The sequence below is a fragment of the Nansenia antarctica genome, assembly GCF_963989245.1.
Source record: "Nansenia antarctica genome assembly, chromosome: 6".
Lineage (NCBI taxonomy): Eukaryota > Metazoa > Chordata > Actinopteri > Argentiniformes > Microstomatidae > Nansenia > Nansenia antarctica.
Genome location: NC_137676.1, coordinates 59,200,342 through 59,221,023, shown reverse-complemented (window position 1 = coordinate 59,221,023; position 20,682 = coordinate 59,200,342). Strand labels below are relative to the sequence as shown.

At 47.0% G+C, this 20,682-nt stretch overlaps 1 protein-coding gene across 1 annotated transcript in view; it reads right to left on the bottom strand.

Moving 5' to 3' along the window:
- gpm6ab (glycoprotein M6Ab) overlaps nucleotides 1-20,682 on the bottom strand; it is a gene marked incomplete at both ends in the record, with an annotated part of 44,341 nt that overhangs the window by 3,494 nt on the left and 20,165 nt on the right. Inside the window, 4 exons of the mRNA XM_080533787.1 lie at nucleotides 68-144; nucleotides 492-645; nucleotides 1,128-1,284; nucleotides 5,867-6,059. Of these exons, the coding sequence (XP_080389913.1) occupies nucleotides 68-144; nucleotides 492-645; nucleotides 1,128-1,284; nucleotides 5,867-6,059 (581 nt within the window). The remainder of the gene's footprint in view (nucleotides 1-67; nucleotides 145-491; nucleotides 646-1,127; nucleotides 1,285-5,866; nucleotides 6,060-20,682) is intronic.

Sequence of the window (20,682 nt, the reverse complement as noted above, 5' to 3'; positions counted from 1 at the left end):
TTTCTCTTACCGGCCTGACTCCCTCCCGCCTTCCCTCCCACCCAGCCTCTCCCTTCCCCCCTCTCACCTCGTTAGATTCACACATCTTGAAGAACTTCTCAGAGCCTGTGCACACCTTCTTCTCCTCCCCGATGGTCACCATCCCTGGAATGGATCCCAAAAGTCAGTCACATTTGAATGAGATACAGAGAGAGGAAGAGATACAGAGAGAGAGAGCTACAGATTGAGAGAGAGAGAGAGCTACTCAGTCCACATGCCATAACACGTACTGTAGTTATTCGTCGTTTAAGATATTTCATCTACACACAGTAAATCCAAATGCATGTCAACAACAACCAGCTAGTATTCAACGGTCACTCATTGGTGGGCATACACTCCAATGTGACGACATGTATCAATGGCAGTCTATTGGTACGACTGGGCACACTGCCAGCACGGCAATCGATGGTGGCATATTGGCAAGCCAGGCGGGCCAGGCGGACGCCACTTACCAAACTGGCGCAGGTCCAGACAGAGGTTGGCGCCCTCGACCACGGTGGTGTTCTGACAGATGGTCCAGATGTTGAAGTACATGAAGACTGGCAGGGAGGTGAAGGCCGTCACACCCAGCCAAGCCAGGAAGAAGATGTAGGTCAGCATGATGAACTGGTGATGAAGAAGAGGAGGAGGAGAGGGGAGGGGAGGGGAGGGGAAGGGAGCCGTGGGGGAGGTAAAAAAGAGGGGCGAGGGAGAGGGAGGGGAGGGGAGAGAGGCAAGAGGTGATAAAAAAAGGAGAGGGGGGAGAGAGGGATGAGAGGGAAGAAAGCCAATTTGAAAGAAGAGGAGGACAGTCATTAGTTATATAAGCGTACAGATGGGCTCTTCAACTCATTAATATTTAATACTGTTGTTGTACTGTACTAGAGAAAGAGCGGGAACCCCCCCACCCCCACCTCCATACCTGTGTCCCAAAGGTCTCACTCATGCACTTCCTGAGTCCCAACTACCTTCCCCCTGGGTTGGACCTTGTATGTGAAAATCTACGTGGCAATTCATCTGTTTCTGATTCTGTTTCTGTTTCTCATTCTGTTTCTGATTCTGTTTCCGATTCTGGTTCTGGTTTCTGATCCCCGTGTCTGCGGTCTTACCCAGGCGCTGACGCAGCGTCCGCAGGCGGTGATCTTGAAGTCTCCGTACAGGTCTCTGATGGCGCCCGTGGTGAAGAAGCCCTCCACCATCAGCAGGATACCGTAGACGAAGAAGGCGGCCGCCACGCCGTAGATCACGTACTTGAAGATGTCGATCCTGGGGAGACGAAAGAACCGCCAAGAATAAACAGCAACACGTGACTCTGCCGAGGCACTGTTAGTGGAACGAGTGCAGGTTGGATCCTTTAACGAGGGTCAGAGGGCTGGGCTGGGGCCAGAGGCTGGGTCTTACAGGGCCAGTCCAAGCCTACTTTATCTGCTCTGACGTGCACACTATCCCCTAGGAAACAACTACAACAACAACTATGTATAACAACAATGCATCAATAAATGGCTTTATCTTATGCGTTATAATATATACACAGTACATATTTTTCAAACGTTGGTGATGCTAATTCTGTCTCCCATGGTACAAATGGAATACAATTCTAAATGGCTGTTTTAATTGGACGGGTCCGTTAACGTTGCTGCTGAGTTATGACATGGGGAACCTCAAACTGGTCTCTTCCAGCAACACCAAACATGTTTACGTTAACAAACTTGACGTTTTATTTTGCTGGGAAAAATTCCCACTCTTTATGTTAGTTGTTGACATTGCGTGCTCCACTGTAACGGTGCCTTTATGTCAAACACCAATAATGAATAGCTGCATGTTGCTAAAGAAGTAGAGTAGAGCGTGCCAACAGGACATATATAGAGAGCTTTCAGTCACTTTCACAACCACAGTCTTAGTCTTAGTGCTTGAAGACTCAGCAATGGATTAGCTCACCAACTCAAACCCACTTTGCTAATGAGGCATTGTTCAATGCTCTAATTTCCCAGACCGTATTAGGAGGGATAGCCTCCATTCCTGCAGGGTGAGGAGGATGTCAGGAGAAGACAGGGGAGGACAGCAGAGAGGGTATATCACTCAGAGGAGAGTACGGCTCTCCTCCTAATGATGAGAGTGTCTTTATAGAGGAGGACCTTGTAACACCGGCTCCCAACAGTCACCCAATCTGCAGTTAATGTCACACCTGTGTAATGTTTGTGGACTAGAAGTTGTGTAAAAACCTGTAAGATCAGGGCTGGTAGTTCTCTCAGGGTAGGAAACGGCTCATAAGTCCTCAGATTCACAGTGAGATTGTAAGACTCACAGTGATATTTGGTTGTTTTCTACACATGATGATCTTCAGACAAAAGAGTTCAGGACTGCAGAGTCACTCCCTATCTTCCGCCGTACACTGAAGACCCATCTCTACAGGCTACACCTTAACTGTCCCTCCTGAGACATCTACTTACCCTCTACCCCCCACCCCCTCCCTGTGCAGTTTCTCTACTGTAAATAAAAAAGATAAAATAGATAGATTACTTTTTCCTGCTATGACTGGTGGATAGATTATTCACTTACTTAAACAAATGTATTTGTTGTAAGTCACTTTGGATAAAGGCGTCTGCTAAATGCCAAAAATGTAAAAATGTAATGTCAATATTTAGGAATCCTCAAGAGGCATCCTAACTCGCTATGAGTATGCTATGAGTTATGGATAGATGGCTGCACACACGATACACACACATTTGGGACTAGGAGAGATATGTTACAAATATTTATCAACACAGAGGGCCTTAAAAGATCATGTTTGGATTGGGCATCATTTTTGTCATTTCGCCCACTTAAATGAATTACCATTGCCAAAACAATAACTCAAACATTAATTAATTACAGCACGACACATAATCCGAAGATGTTTGATTTCCCCACAAAAATGTATTTTGCGGCTCCTAATATGATGTTGTAAAATCAAGAAGAAATTTGTTCGCTCAGAGCGTGAGTAAGAAGCTGTGAGGTTTTTTTTAAATACTGTATCTGCACTTTTAGAGTGATTCCTAGGAGTAATTCTGAGAGGTTGGTTTATAATCAAATAAACCAAAATGGTGTAGAAATAAAGGTGAAATAAGACAAATGAAAATAACATTTCACTGCACTTTCTCATTTCTCATGCTCCAGTTGTTATGGTAACCCAGAGTCAGCACCTAAGAACATGTCACAGACCAACGATGACACCATCAGCATCACAATGAGCTTCTGTTTGGATTGCCATGGTTATAATCAGGAACATTCTAGAATCTGTAACACTCTACAGCTACGTATTACATATTGCCTTCATAAACACCAGCAACTACTAAGATAGTTTTTGTGATACTTGAGATTATTGGATTACCAAAATGCCACGAATGGACTATGACTCTGAATGTGACTCTGGATACGAGTCTGACCCAGACTGAGTCTCAGGAAGAGTCTAAGGAAGAGGACCCCACCTTAGTCCCCAGACCTCCTTCTTTAACCCTACTGACTTCATCACCCAAGAGCTCCACCATGGATCCCGCCTGGGGAGGGAGGCAGACTTCAGGGCTGAGGGACAAGCAGTGTCCCCCCCCCCCCCTCTGAAGGACCCTCTGACCACCATGAAGGAGCCCAGGTGAGGAAGGAGAGGGAGGAGGAGGAGGAGGTGAGGGATGGGATGAAGATGCTGGGAGGACACAGGGATGATGACTCTCTGATGGGCTAAGTAGTGGTCTCCGCTACACACCCTGAGGGTCTGGAGCTGAGGGGACAGAAGGGGAGGACCCAGACTCCTGGACATGAGGGAGGAAGGCGGCCTGACCGTGCCCTCGCCCCTGGGGTGCCATGGATGCCCACAGAGAGGCCCCGGGCATTAGACCCAGAGAACCACCAGGGCAGCACCCAGACAGAGAGAACCCCGTCTAACACACACATAAGAGGTGAGTTATAATGGCATGTCTCTATATTCACTGTTGCATTGATGTTGTTATTTATTTATTTTTTAATAAATGATGGCTATTTCTTTTTTTTCTTGACCCTTTTTGCTGTAAAGTGTATGAAATGCACTGGAGAATATCATTTGGAAATGGTTTTGCTTCAAGGTGTGGCAAAGAGGACCAGGGAGCATTGGGCATTGTCGGTGTCGCTCCGGAAGCTTCCGGCAAGAGGGCGCGTCCTCAAAGAAACGGAGGAAGAGCGCAGAGGACAGAGATTTAGCCTCTGAGCCCCCGCCAACGGTCTCCAGGAAGAGGAGAAGAGGGGGGCGGACCCAGGCTGCCACCTGCTAGAGGGCCTGTCCTGGAAGAGGAAGAGGAAGAGTGAACTGGGACTAGGACTAGAGGACTGGCTGTTAAACACCCGTTCTTTATTATCAGAATAATATAACATTGAGTAAACCTCACCCTGCCTTCCTTGTATTCTTTAGCATGAGATAGATGACCCACAGACACACATAATGTGCAATATGTTATAAACACACACACATACACATACACACACCCTGCCTCCCTCTCTCCCTCCGTCTCTCTCTCTCCATCCCTCTCTCCTGCTCTCTCTCCATCCTTCTCCCCCTCTCTCTCCCTCCATCCCTCTCCCCCTCTCTCTCCCTCTCTCCATCCCTCTCTCTCTGCAGGCGGAGTTCCGGTGAGCAGGTGTGCCCTGGGCAACCCAGAGACATTTCAGAGTGTATAATTCCCTGAACAGGCCCCATGCCAAGACATCGCACACAGGCACGGAAAAATCAATCTCTGTCCATGCGCTGTGTCAGGGAAAAATCTCTCACCCTCCCACTCTCTCTCTCTCTCTCTCTCTCTCTCTCTCTCTCTCACACACACACACACACACACACACACACACACACACACACACACTCACACACACACAGACACACTCATGAGAAACACTGGCACTGACGTGTATTTCATTGGGTGTATGGAGATGAGGCAGAATTGTCTTAACTCCTCTTCATAGCGAGCCGTATTTGTATGTGTAGTGAGGAAGGCGTGTATTTGTATGTATTTGCAAAGGCAGGACCTCAATATGCTGTTAGACATTCAAGTGAAGTGAGCGAAAGCAACGGTTAATGACCTCGAAGACACTTTTTAAATGTTACATATTGTGTGAAGCGACTACGACGTACTTCAAGCAACGCTGACAAGTGAGCTACTGAAGTAGTCCACCATACTCAGGCATCACGACGTTGAACTGGGGCATCCAAGGATGCTCTGTCTCTAGGTAGATATATAGAGTCCCATAAAGGTACTGTAGAACAGCCATGTGAGCTATGTGTGTCATGTCTGACACATGGGAGAATACCATTCCCTTCCCAGAGACCAAGCCTTCGAAAGTAAGCCACTTTGAGTGAACTTACAGCCCCACGTCTCTACGTGTCTTTGCCACTCACTAAGATGTTGTTGGTGATCCTTTGCCCCATCCCATGGTTCCCCCTGCCCCATCCCATGGTGACCCATGGTTCCCCCTGCCCCATCCCATGGTGACCCCATGGTTCCCCCTGCCCCATCCCACGGTGACCCCATGGTTCCCCCTGCCCCATCCCATGGTGACCCATGGTTCCCCCTGCCCCATCCCATGGTGACCCCATGGCTCCCCCTGCCCCATCCTACGGTGACCCCATGGTTCCCCCTGCCCCATCCCATGGTGACCCCATGGTTCCCCCTGCCCCATCCCATGGTGACCCCATGGTTCCCCCTGCCCCATCCCACGGTGACCCCATGGATCCCCCTGCCCCATCCCATGGTGACCCCATGGTTCCCCCTGCCCCATCCCATGGTGACCCCATGGTTCCCCCTGCCCCATCCCATGGTGACCCCATGGTGACCCCTGTCCCCAGACTTACATGGTGAACACGTCCAGGGTCTCCACCGGGGCTCTCACCACCTCAAAGTAGTTCTGCAGGATGGTGACGGTGCCTGACAGGGCCTCGTGCCCGCAGCCGCAGAACAACGCCACGCCAGCGTACAGCAGGATGGTGGCGAAGAGGGAGGCGTACGGGAGGCCGCCCAGGCATTTGATGCAGCACTCGAAGCACCCTGGTGGTCAGAGAGAAAGAGAGAGAGAGAGAGAGAAGAAGAAAAGGAATGTTAAAATGAGGATGCCACTCGCAATAAGGGTGCCAGATGAAAGTGAGACGTAGAAACGCTTACGTGGACGACGTCAGGCATAGACTCTCCTGGTAAATCCTATTCTAGTTGTATCCAAAGCATTTCTTTATTTGACCAAACCCCTGACTCGACAAACCGTAAGGAACTGTAGTTGCATGTTCACCGGACACTGTGTGAATACTGTCCAGACGTGGGCCATACTGTATAATTATCCAGCTTTCAAGCATAAAATCACTGACCTGAGACCTTCTAAGCAGAGAGAACCAAAGGAAAACGAAAATGCTCCATAACAAAACAACAAAACAGCTGACTCAGGGACATACTTGAATAACCTTTTTTTTATTCTCAGACAGTAGAGGACATACACACACACTCCAAATCTATTCCACCTCATTTCAGCGCATACGGATCAAATCTCATCTATCTCCGGTCGACAAACAGCTCATCGCGTTTCCTCCTGTTGACCCAAAGCCAATCTATCCCCGGGCCCGTCTCCGAGCAGGAGGTTAGCCGTCACTCTGGCCAATCATCATTGCTCCTGCGACAGATTGATGGCTTTAATACCCGGCAGCGCAAACAGTATTGATCTGAAATTGCGGGGCCGCAAATGGAATCCCCTCCCATCCCAGGGGCAGAGTGGGGCGGATTTATGGCTGGTCGTAAAACACGCATAGGCCTACAGGCAAACGGCTACAAAACAAAGCACTGCAGGAATAGCAATACACAGAGAGAGAGAGAGTGTGAGAGTGAGAGAGAGATATACAGTATATCCATCAAACAAACATGTTAAATCAAATGATATTACATGCATAAACCTCAAATATAACCACTTCAAGTTCTTACTGTATGTACTGTATGCCCATTAATGCTTGTTAAGTCCAAAATATCTAGGATATAAAATGGGTGTATTTCACATGTTTCCCCTTGGTGTTCAGCGGTAGGTAGATGACCTTTTACATCTCACTCCAGCTCTCGCTTCTCATCTGTATTGACGCCTCTGGCCTGACGTTAGTTAAACCAGCATGGAAATCGGCGTTTAACGCCTTGGTGCTCGGCTGTCAGGGAATAAATAAGCCCCAGCACCTACGAGGCTACCTAGCCTGAATCCCTCTCCTGTCTATTTAAGTCCCTCGCCCCCCCTCTCCCTCCCTCCCTCCTCCTCCTCCTCCTCCTCTTCCTCCTCCTCCTCTCTCTCTCCTCCGCGGCAGGAGAAGCTTGTGAGACCCTGTGCTGCTGAGAGGACGCCTGTTCAGTCAAGCGAGGAGGAGGAGGACGGAAGAAGAAGAAGAGGAAGAACGCCAACCCTCGCTCTTTATTCATGCAGCCAAGATGTCGTCAGAGAGAGGGAGAGAGACTGAGAATAGAATCTGAAACGATAGCACCGTATTACCGTCCCACGTGTGGTGGTGTTTTAAGGTTGATTATGAAATGCATTATGTCGATTACAAGATATGTAGGCTCATGAAAAAACATTGGTCAAACATAAACCTGATGATACTCACAAACCTGATAGTACTCACTCACTGTATGTAACAGTGTATCTATTGTTTTCTCAGTACTATTTTCTGTGTTATGGAAGAGCTCTCTCCTCCTCTCTGTCTTCTCCCTCTTGCGTGGGAGAATTTCATTGTACTGTCACACACACACACACCCCTGTATTTCAGTGCATAAGACAATAAAACAGTGAAACTAATAGGGCGTGTATGTGAACCACAGGGGAGGCTGATGTAGGCAGGAAATCAAACCCTCAGATCATTTACCATTGGAGGCTGATGGATGGAGGTAGAACTCGGAGGACGGGCTCATTGTAATGCCTGCAATGGAATGAGGAATGGTATCATGTTTGAATGAGGTATCATGTTTGATACCATTCCTCATTCCGCTCCATGCATTACAATGTGCCCGTCCTCCGATTTCTACCTCCACCAGCCTCCATTGGTAAATGATCCGTTAGTGTCGGCAGAGGGGGAGGATGGGTGTATCACATCTACTGCAGCATCCCAAGTGTCAAACCCAGGTGTCACAACCAGGACAGTAACCATTGCTTCTAGTCCCACCTTCTCCCTTGGTCAATCTGGAGCATTGATTCCTGAGTGCAGGAGTAAAGAGTCTGTCTGTATGAGTGACGTGTTTAAGAGGCAGCCTGCTCTGGTCTACCAAGTGTGTGTGAGCCTCCAAGTGTGTGTGTGTGTGTGTGTGTGTGTGTGTGTGTCTTGTGGCAGACCGGCCTCAGTGGGGTATTGATTTCTGAGCCCAGCCCACAGGAATCAAAGCACAGCCACTGGGATCCTTCATTAATCTTCACACACACACACACACACACACACACACACACACACACACACACACACACACACACACATACACTCACACACACACACACACACACACACACACCCCGTATGGGCCTACAGCACATGATAAATCCATTAGTCCACCAACCAGTGGAGTCATAAGTATCTCTATAAGGGCCGATTATAAAGATTTATAAAGCTAGTGATGTTGGCGTAGGTTTCGTTCAGGATTCAGGCAGGATTTATGAGGTGAACCTGAACAACCTTTATGATGTAGACCTGAACACCAAGTTGCAACTCCCATTGTACCGCTCCCTAATACTTGATTTCTCAATGAAATCAAATAAAAGTAAGCTTTTTATATTTACATTTTTGTAAATTCAAATAACTTTCTTATTGGACTGAATTTAAATAAAATGTAACCCAACTCTGATGGGAACAATTATGCATTCCACCGCCCCACCGCTGCCCCCCTTTCTTTGCCAGACTGGAGGATGACGACTTCGTCCAAATGTCCCTTTCTGTCTCACGAGGCTAGAATGCTACTCACACACCAATATGAAATGTGTTCCCTCAGCCGAGGGGCACTAGAGGGAGTCCATGGCTGTTCACTGGGTCCAGACCAAGAACCCAGACCCAGAAGTCATTCCATTCTATAAAAAAAAACTGCGTCAGCAACATTTGCAGTGAAACCCACTAGCTGTGTTTCCTTCCCCGCAAAGGAGCCCTGTGTGTGATCTATGGGCTGTAGTGAGAAGGCACGGTCGCAGTGGAATGCCGCAAATAGGGTACTTAACAGACTTGTTTATTTGTCATTTTGCTTGGACTGATAAAGGCAGTACTGAATGGAACAGCAGTTTGTAATTACATCTTGCCCCCATCTTGTGTCTGCCTGTGTGTGTGTGTGTGTGTGTGTGTGTGTGTGTGTGTGTGTGTGTGTGTATGTGTGTGTGTGTGTGTGTGTGTGTGTGTGAGTCTTCTACATCTGTCTCTCAACCCTCAGTGGGGGCAGCCTCCTCCTGTAAGCTGGCTGCAGGATAGCATCAGTGACAGCATATAGCTCAGTGTGTCTCTCAGCTCCTCCACGCACGCACGCACACACACACACACACACACACACACACACACACACACACACACACACACACACACACAAGCAGTAACAGCATATAGCTCATAGTCACTCTAAGCTCCTCCACGCACGCACGCACGCACACACACACACACACACACACACACACACACACACACACACACACACACACACACACACACAGCGAACACACACTTTTCACCCCCTTGTCCCCCCCCGATAATGTGCTGTCATACGGCCCAGCAGCCCCTGACCTAAAGGTCTGCCTCCACACAGCTCTAGTAAGTGGAGTTGACACCCAGAGAAATGGACCACTCTTGCACAGCCAGGCCCACGTCTCCCCTGGCCAGAACGACGGCCCTTTCTATTCCTTCACAAAAGTATGGGCCGCAGAATCTCTCCTCATCCCCCATGGTTGACCGCTGGCTTAGACTAACCCTCCTGGCCATGAACAGTCTTAATACTCAAAGTAGTTAATACTTAATACTGACTCACAGAGAGAGAGAGAGAAAGAGAGAGAGAGAGAGAGAGAGAGAGAGAGAGAGACAGAGAGACAGAGGGAGAGAGAGACAGAGGGAGAGAGAGAGAGAGAGAGAGGGAGACAGAGAGACAGAGGGAGAGAGAGACAGAGGGAGAGAGACAGAGAGAGAGAGAGAGAGAGAGAGAGACAGAGGGAGAGAGAGAGAGAGAGAGAGAGAGAGAGAGAGAGAGAGAGAGAGAGAGAGAGAGAGAGAGAGAGAGAGAGAGAGAGAGAGGGAGAGACAGTGAGAGCAATCAGTCTATTGCAATCAGTCTATTGTTCCTGGTTGACATTTGATGGAGAACTAATCAATAAATCTATAATCCCAGGTGATATGCTGGACACTGGTAGATCTATGTGTCTAAATGTTTTTCCATAAGGCTTTTGTTCAAGTCGTGAGATCTAATTTGGTGTATGGATACAGTATCTATGCATGGAACTTGTTAGGCTTTCCAAGACAGTCCCAAAGACTCAATCTCCACCATATGAACATTAATAATGCAGTGATTAATGATGCTACATAGGCCACTAACAGACAGACTAGGGGGAATGATGACATAATGACAGATGAATGTCCGATACAGTAAGTCGGATCAAACATAAGTTGTCTGATGGAGAGACATATGGGTGTCTGTGAGTGACCGTGCATGCATGCAGGTGTGTGTGTGTGTGTGTGTGTGTGTGTGTGTGTGTGCCTGTGAATGCATCTGTCTATTTGCATGTGTGTGCGTACATGTGTTTGTGCCTGTGTGTGTGTGTGTGTGTGTGTGTGTGTGTCTGTGTGTGTGTGTGTGTGTGTGTGTGGCCGTGTGTGTGTGTGTGTGTGTTTGTTTGGCCATGTGTGTGTGTGTGTGTGTGGCCATGTATGTGTGGCCGTGTGTGTGTGTGTGTGTTTGGCCATGTGTGTGTGTGTGTACATACGCTAGGTTAAAGTGGTAGTTTTTCACCCAGACGGCTGGGTTTCTTCGGCTCAATAGTTCTTTATCAGCAGAAAGTCAATTTCCGGGGGCTGCAGGCCACGCAGCATCCAGGGGCTAGTAGTCTCTAGTCGACCTGAGCAAAGCTGCAGTTCATTAAAATGGTAATCTCTCTCCTCTCTCTGCCCTGCAGAGAACGACTTCCTTCCTTTAACTAAAAATAAGAATTTCATCCATACACCCCCGCTTGTGAATTCTAATTAAGAATGCCTACGTCTTTGTTCCCTCAGTTTGACAGGGCGTGTTCAACGTGTGTGTACAGGATGTGTGTGTGTGTGTGTGTGTGTGTGTGTGTGTGTGTGTGTGACTGTCCTGCTACACCAACATAAACTCAATCTCAAAACAGCAAATAAAACAGGAATGAGTGAAGCCAGCTTGTGCCAGCATCGATTGGCATTGTGCACTAACTACTACACCCAGCAGGTGCATGTTAATCCATAATAGTCATTTGAATAATAATAATAATAATCATTTGTTGGTTAGACAATTCAGTAAATATGAAGGGAAGCTATAAAAAGACACAGGACAGAAACGGGTGTCAGCCAAAACATGAATAAAAGCTCAGCAATAGTGGATTCCAGCTGGCACATGTACCCAACTCTGAGCGTCAGTCAGGGGGTAATGATTTACAGCAGGGGGTTACGCCCGCCCCCAGTACATACTGTCAATCATCTACCTCATTGAGAACGCAGCCAATCGACATTGAGTTTGATAGGGCCGGGATGTGTCTGTCTGACACAATCTCGCACGCGCACACACACGCACGTATGCTCATGCATACACACACACACACGCACACACGCACACATCACTACACGTTTGATCACTTCCGCTATTCTGTTTGGCCAAAATGTTTCGTGTGAGTCACCTTGAGGCACACAAATATCAGTGTATAAAAAAACACTTCAAGACAGATCTATCTTTCACACCCACAAGCCAATGATCAAATTGCAGCCACCCAGCTGCTTCGACTTCAGGCAGTGACAGAAGGAACCACATTCACACTAAAATCTCATCAGTGATGGCTGGCGGTGTGCAAAATGAGATGCTAAGGTTATTAGCGGGCTAGCACATTTTCTCCATCTCTCCCCCTATCCCTAAGACAGACAGGCCGACCGACAGACAGGCAGAGAGACAGACAGAGAGGCAGAGGCCGACAGACAGACAGACAGACAGGCAGATGGTAAGATTATTAGTGTGTGCTAGCATGTTTTCTCCATCTCTCTCTCCCGTCCCTAAGACAGCCAGACAGCCAGCCAGACAGTCAGCCAACCATCCAGCTAGCCAGGCAGGCAGGCAGACAGACAGCGGCAGTGTCATTAGCCATCTCGGTCTGGGTGTGACTCAGAGCCAACGTCTTGATAAGCTCTGCTGCCTGCGTCCACCACCAGAGGCCTGACTGGAATACCAAACAGGACAAATGGCCAAACAGAATCACCAGCCACCATCTAGGGGCGGCAGGTAGCCTAGGGGTCAGAGAGGCCGACCAGCAATCAATAGGTCGCTGGTTCGATCCCCACCCCAGGAGGGAGCTGGAGATGAGCTAGTGACTGATAGGTGGCTGGCATCATATCATAAGGTGCCTACCACTGCCGTTGTGCCCTTGAGCAAGGCACTTTAACCCCTAACTGCTTCAGGGGAGCTGAAGATGACATTGTTCTCCCTGGGGGGGGGAAGACGTGTGCATGAACTACTGTACATTTCGTTGTCTCAGTGCTTTGTTCAACGACAATAAAGTTGAATCTTAATGTCTCGAGTGAAGCTGGCACGCAAGCAGTTCACACATCATGACAACGTGGACATGAGTGTTAGCAGTGGATAAAAGACAGGCCTGTTTCAAACGGCAACGTGTTAGGCCCTATCACTGATAGGCACCAGCGCGCCATTGTCTCCACACACAATGTTATCTCCGCCTTCCCTTCCTTGTAATCGAAGTCGGAGTGTGTGTCGTCCCGTACGTTGGGCCGCTGTCGCTAGGTCACATGACAGTTGTCGCCGTGTGCCGTTCAGATAATCCATGATGAATTCATCCTGTGTTTACCTACTGTTATTGCTCTGCTTGACAGTGTGTGTGTGTATGTGTGTGTATAATGTGTGTGTGTGTGTGTGAGGTGGTAAACATTGACAATAGCAGGACGTGGATTGAGAGAGAGATTACAAGGAGAAGCAGAGGCCTTGTGTACACTGTGCAGAGTGAGGAGGGATCTCACATTGGCTCTGTCATAAATGACAGGGCTCCGTAAACGGCAAAGAGTTATGGAGGGTAAGTGATGGGGAATTAATATGAATTGGCTTTGGCTAAGCAGTAAGTCTTATTCCCGACATCTAGCTACACATACCCGGCATGGCTACACACACACACACACAAACACACACACACACACACACACACACACACACATGCCTGCGTAGACATACAGCACACACACTAACACAGGTAGGTACACTCACACAGACACACAGAGACACACACACACACACACACACACACACACACATACACATACACACACAAAGTCCTCCTACCCACACCCATAACTCAAACTCCCCCCCCCCCCCCCCCCTATGTATTATTTACACATTGGGAACGAATATCAATATATCATCAAATATCCACTCTGGTCCCGTCCAGCGTCCTCTCTGGCAGACTCCGTCAGCAGACACCAGGCCCACCGCTGGCTGAGAACACCCCTGGGCTCTGGGGACCGTCACTGATCACCACCTCCAATGTCACAGGCTACTCCATTGTCCACTCACAATCGGATCAAGCTGGTCTGGTGAAAGGACGGTCGATACCAAGCAGTACAGTCGATACAGTGTCTACTACCACAGAGTGTGTTTGTGTGTGTGTCTGTGTGCGTGTAGGTGAGTGTACCTACCTGTGTTAGTGTGTGTGCTGTATGTCTACGCAGGCATGTGTGTGTGTGTGTGTGTGTGTGTGTAGCCATGCCGCACGTTGGGAATAAGACGGGTGTAGTGGGGGGGGGTGGGGGTTGCCTATATCTGTTTGTGTGTGTGTGCGTTTGTGTCTTTCTGAAGAGGGGGTGCACATGCGTTCCTGCATGTGTATGTCTGTTTGTGTGTGTGTGTGAGTGTGTGTGTGTGTGTGTCTGTATGAGGAGACTGGCAACATTGGCATACAGTATTATGGTGACAGAAGATTCCATTCCATTGTTGTCTCACAGAGCCTCCCATGATGCAACAGGAACAGCTGTTGCTGGTTGTCTCACCAGGGGGTTGACAATGGCCCCATTTTGTACTCATTTCCTGATACATCAATTTTTTTAAATCTTCATAATCATTACTTAGTTTGTCGCCATGGGAGACAGACAGACTAAGTGTCTGTTCAGTTTGATTCAGTGTGGCACCTGATTCAGCGTGGCATATAAGCTGTGCACAGTATATATACTTGTATTTACTACAGCTTAATGAATTGTATATGAATGTTATACAATTGTACACTCACCGAACATTTCATTAGGAAGACTATAGTACTAATACTGCTCTCAAAACAGCCTCAATTCTTCGTGGCATTAATTCCACAACATGTTGGAAACATTCCTTTGAGATTCTGGTCCATGATGACATGATTGCATCACACAATTCCTGCAGACCTTTCAGGTTCACTTTCAATTCTATTGGATTCAGATCCCGTGACTGGGAAGGCCACTGAAGAACACTGAAGTCATTGTCATGTTCATGAAACCAGTTTGAGACGACTTTTGCTTTGTGACATGGTGCATTATCATGCTGGAAGTAGCCATTGTTAATAGCTGTTGTTGCATGAAGGGATGCACATGGTCAGCAACAATACTCAAATAGGCTGTGGCATTCAAACGATGATTGATTGGTACTAACGCCCCAAAGTGTGCCAAGAAAACATTCCTCACACCATTACACCACCTCCATGAATGAGGTATACAGTTGTTCCTAATGACGTGTTCAGTGAGTGTATATATATTGTATGTATTTGTTTGCCATCTGTATGATTATTACATTCAACCTCACAATTCCATGACAGTCATACAGGACTGTACTCAGTACACTGTAGCCTACTGTACCATGGTCCATAAGGGCTTCTAGACGGCTCTATCTCTGAGAGAGAACTGATGGCTGTTTTTACATTTTAGATTTACATGTTTGACATTTATCCAAAGCGACTTACAACTAAGTACTTTTGTCTAAAGTAAGTGAATCATCTACATCAGACAGTCATCATAAGCAAACATCTATGCGTTCGTAAATACGTCCTGGAAATCTGATCAGCACTCATGGAATGCCTCAAATTAATTGGTCGCTCTATGACGTTGAACCCACAGTGCGCTCCGGCGCTCTCAGAGCAAGTTTTTGAACGCACCCAGTGTGACTGTTCCCACGGTAACCAATCGCAGATTCTTCTGGTTTGCAGGCTAACTTCTCCCCGAACATATTAATTCATTCAAGGTTGGCAATACACATACATGTTGACTCTATGCGAAGTATGTGAAGTCTACAGTCGAAAAGTGAAGTTAGCGAGCTATTTCCCTACAACCTGGTTGCTAGGCTACATGGAATGGATGAAGCCAGCTAGCTAGCAACACTAGCTAATTCATAATTAACTTGTTTTTTGTCTGCGTCTAACTTTTTATGACTTAATGTCGCCTTTGGTGAGCTAGCTATAACCAGGTTTATCTAGAGTCTGGTGAGTAGCTACAGTACATATCTATGTTATTTGTGAGGCTGTTGATGTTTAGTTAGTCTTTTGCCATGTTGATATTGGCTTTTATAACAGGCACCCCCTTTGTTTTCACTCAGGAATGCAGGAGTTTTACCTGGTTGGGTAATTGAACAATATTAAAAATCCATGTGTGCTGATGGCTGAGTAATTGTATTTCAAATCACTACTAATAAATTACTACTTTATTGAACTCAGATTAGATTTCATTCACAGATGCAAGAGAATGGGATAAATCCAGCATTTTGATGGGGGTCGAAAGAAAACAAGTAAGTTGAAACTTGTAAGAGTTAATGATAATGCAGCCTGTATTTTCATTTTCATGTATTGTCATGCAGGCTTAATACTGAGCAGGATAGTATGGGTGATGGTGAGTTTTACATGTATGTGTTGTTGTATTAAGCAGACGGGGTCAGAATGACAGTCAGCAGGCAGGAGGAGGTCAGGAGTGAGCAGGCAGGACCGAGCAGCAAAGAGGTAAGTTAGAAAGGAAACTGCACTTAAAGGAAACCTATTATGCACAATGCACCTAATGTAGGTTTCTGGGGTCCCCAAACATGTCATTGAATTTTTTTGCTGAAAATACCACTCAGATTTAAATTTCAGCATGAAAATACACATGGTTCCCTAAAATTAAAACCCAAATATCCCAATGTTCCAAACAAGGAATCCAAAACCATTGGAATGGTAACGACTGGACTTTGTGTTCAAAAGTGACATGCGGATCCACAATAATAATAAAATAAAAAAACTAATATCCCAGTGTTCCAAACTAGGAATCCGGCGGCTGTTTGCTCCGGGAGTGACTTCGAATGCGCGTTCTCACAGCTCCAAACGACGCAGAGCAAAGCACGTTTTATCCTAAACTCTGATTCCAAGTGAAGCAAATGTTCTAGTGAGAACACACCCTAAGTCACCTTCATCACCTGCTTTTAAAATAACCTCCCCCTGGTCCCTGCTGTTTTATATAGTGTATATATTGTGATGTTGTATTTGTTAGGATGTTTTTAAATTGATTTGACAAATTTAATTTGTTGTTATTGTACTCATGTTTTATATTGTATATACTGTGATGTACAGACTTGCTTCTGTTCTGCCTCTTGGCCAGGTTGTCATTGCAAATGAGAATTGGTTCTCAAATAAAAAATGTAATTAGTGTTGGCTACTGATAGTAAAGAAAGCATTACGGTTCTCTTTTCCTCATACCCACCCCCCCCAAGGTCTTTCCTACAATAACTCTAGACACCTTACTTACTGCACATTGTACATTCTAGTACTCCAGTAAGTTAGTCTTGTTTTCTATTGCATACCTAAGTTGTTATACCATGTGTGTGTCCAATGTCTGTCTTGTACGCAACTGGTTTGATCTATCTTAGTATTGCTGTAGCACCAAAATTACACCAAAGTAAGTTCCTTGTGCATGCTTGCTGATTCTGACTACAAAAGTTGTTGTGTGGTACGTGCACCATGAGTTGGTGTATTGGATTTGATTCATCATCATCTACAGACTGCAGACATGACGTTAAACAAGCAAGATACTGTAAGGATTGTAAGACCTCAGGTCACTGAAGCAAGCGCCTGCGCTGTACTATGTTCCCTTTACACTCTGGAGAAAAAGTTGAGTCCCCAGATTGTCATTGTAAAATTCACACGCTGACTACACCACAAACACGCAGAACAATGACATGTATAATATCTCTGACATAGGGGATACAATGCCCATATATGAGGCGTTCTCATCCAAGCAAATCAAATAACGAGGTGAAAGGCGGGTATCACAGTGGCTGTCAGGTCGACAAACCAATTATCCTGCAGCCTTGTGGGGATTGCCTCGGGACGGTCCAACTGTTTCACTCTGGTATTGTTTGTGAAATCGCGTTTAGAATGAATTCATTTCCACACGCAGGCAGGCAGGCAGGACAGACTGACAGGCAGGACAAATAGACGGACAGACAGACAGACACAAGGAAAAAAGACGGAAAATAATGAGGGGAAAATACAGGCGTGGTGCAGTAACAACATAATAAACTGCTCTAGGTGGCATAAATTTGGCGTAATAGGATTCAAAGTCATTGTTCGAGGATAGACGTCCCGCTGAGGACACCCGCCCTGTCTCCGGGGCTCAAAGGATGCTGGGAGATCTGGGAGATCTCTAAGGTGACAATAAAGGGGTTAATTCTGTGAGGATTACCCACTTTCTGTCCATCATCACCGGCACATTCTAATACATGTTTCACCGGCAGACATTGGAAGACACTGTCAGACACGAAGAACGATCAAATCAGAGATAGACTGAAGACCCATTTCTTCAGGCGACATCTTAACTGTCCCTCCTAAAGACCTCATCCCCACTACCCCTCTGTACTGTTTCTCTATAATAAAGAAAAAGAAAGATGTACCTACTTCTGCAAATCTTCTAATAAAGTATTCAATCAATCAATCAATAGCATTGTAACTCTAATGGCCCCTGGTTTTGGCATAGATTACTATTTCTTATGATGACTGATGGATAGACGATTCACTTTTTTAGACAAATGTAAATGTAAAATGAATCCAACCAAACAATAGGAGGCATCCAAGCCTATCATTCATACTGTGAGAGATAAAAAAAAGCAACACGACTAGTTAGTTAATAATGAATACACTTAATTTACATACTGGTCTAGGAGAGACACAGAGGTAGAGAGGTATCCCAGAGCTCCAAACGGTTCTGAAGGTGCAATTCTTTCACGTACGCCTCTCAAATCGGTCTACTGTGATGCATGTACACATGTATTCTGTGAGAGGATGTTGTCTTTATCCAGGGAGACAAACACAAAGACTGTCAGAGCTACCTTGTGTCGTTAATTACGTCACATGAAATGCTTTTCTTCAGAAATGGTGGTGAGGTTGTTGAACGGGTTTAGGGCGAAAACTCTGCGAAATCTCTTGGTGGGCCAACCTTGGTTGGGTCTGATTGACTGCCAAAGTGGCACTCATTAAAATGTGTGAATTAGAAACCATGCTTGTGAGCTGCTTCATTATGTCCAGCCAGACTCCCACACACGGTGTGAATCAGTATATCATCACCCCCCTGTGGTGTCACCATAAGTAGGAAAAAACTGTTCTTGAATATGCACTGTTCTTTCCTAACACCAGGGGAGCCACCCCTCCTACATTTCGTTGTTTGGTACCTGTACTGTAGCAATGACAATAAAGACCATTCATTCATTCATTCATTCATTCATTAATTCATTCATTCATGCATGGTAAAAGCTTCATAGAGGTGGGTTAATTAGGCCCCTTAACATGTACAGTTATAGTACATGTATAGTATGCATTTTAAGAGATGCTGATTGCACTATATGTGACAGCAGCTGGTGAAAGCGGGAACACGAAATTGTTCTGTGAAATTTGTTTAATTTTTTTAGAATCAAACATTTTTTTTATTTGTTGCCGACTTGTTCCTGCTTTCACCAGCTGCTGTCACATATTCTCATACAGTATATATCGAAATCCCAAACATTCGGGCAATATGTCACGTCAACTACAAGTCTACACCCCCAGAGTCTAGAAGGAGCAAAGGTCGAATCCAAGGTGGGAGAGAGATTACTGAACAATGCCTCACAGCAAATGGGATGTTCAGTGGATGAGGATGAGAGAGGAGAGAGATAGAGAGAGAGAGATGGGGAAAAAACAGATAGAGATAGAGAGAGACACACAGAGAATGAATTCAAATGGCCTGAAGTGTCCTATAGTGAAAGCTGTCACCAAACTCCCTCCCTCCCTCCCTCCCTCCTTGCCCACCACTCAGACGAGTATCCCTAGGGACAGGGCTGCCATGGCAGCTGTCATGAGTCACTACCATACCTTCAGCTGACAGGGAGCCAGGGCCAGGAGGCCACGACCACCTCCCTGAGTCGCCCCTTATCCCCTCTGGCCAAAAATAGCGTCTGTAGCACCCTGACCGCAACCGCTTCGCCCATACGGCCATACGGGCTGTCAGTGATGTCACCTTTTCTAGTGATAATGACCCTGACACAGGGTCACAGTTAGGAGTTTGTGACCTGTGGCCATTGGGGTGTGTGTGTGTGTGTGTGTGTGTGTGTGTGTGTGTGTGTGTGTGTGTGTGCTGCCTAGATGACTGTGGTCTCTACTGTCGTAATGACATCTTCTTCCAGCAGTTTGACAGACAGAGGGACTATAGACCTCCCCACTGGAGGGATGAGGTCAAATCTGTCCTATGACGGCACGCTTGACCCAACGTGCCCCCCAGGGCTGCGTGCTAAGCCCCATCCTCTACAACCTCTACACCTACGACTTCACCCCCGTCCACCCCAGCAACTCCATCGTAAAGTTTGCAGACGACACCACCGTGGTGGGCTGCATCTCGGGGGACGGACGAGGCGGCGTACAGGGATGAGGTAGAGCAGCTGAGCAAGCTGTGCAAGGTTAACAACCTGCTGCTGAACCAGTCAAAGACCCAGGAAATCACCGTGGACTTCAGGAGGAAAAAATCTGAGATCCAGCCCCTGCTCATCGACGGAGAGAGCGTGGAGAGAGTCTCAACCCTCCGATTCCTGGGGGTGCACATACAGGATGACCTGTCCTGGAAGAACAACACAGGAGCCACCATCAAGAAGGCACAACAGCGGCTCTACTTCCTGAGAGTCCTCAGGAAGGAACACAACAAGCAGGAGATACTGGTGGCCTTCTACCGCGGCGCAGTGGAGAGCATCCTCACCTACGGCATCTGCAACTGGTTCTCCAGCTGCACAACCGCGGAGAGAAATGCGCTACAGAGAGTCGTGAGAACAGCCCAGAAGATCACCGGCGCCCCCCTCCCCTCTCTGGAAGAGCTGTACAACACACGCTGCCTCAGGAAGGCCTCCAAGATCTCCAGAGACCTAACCCACCCTGGGTACGAACACTTTGCCCGGCTGCCCTCGAAAAGGCGGTACAGGACCATGGCCG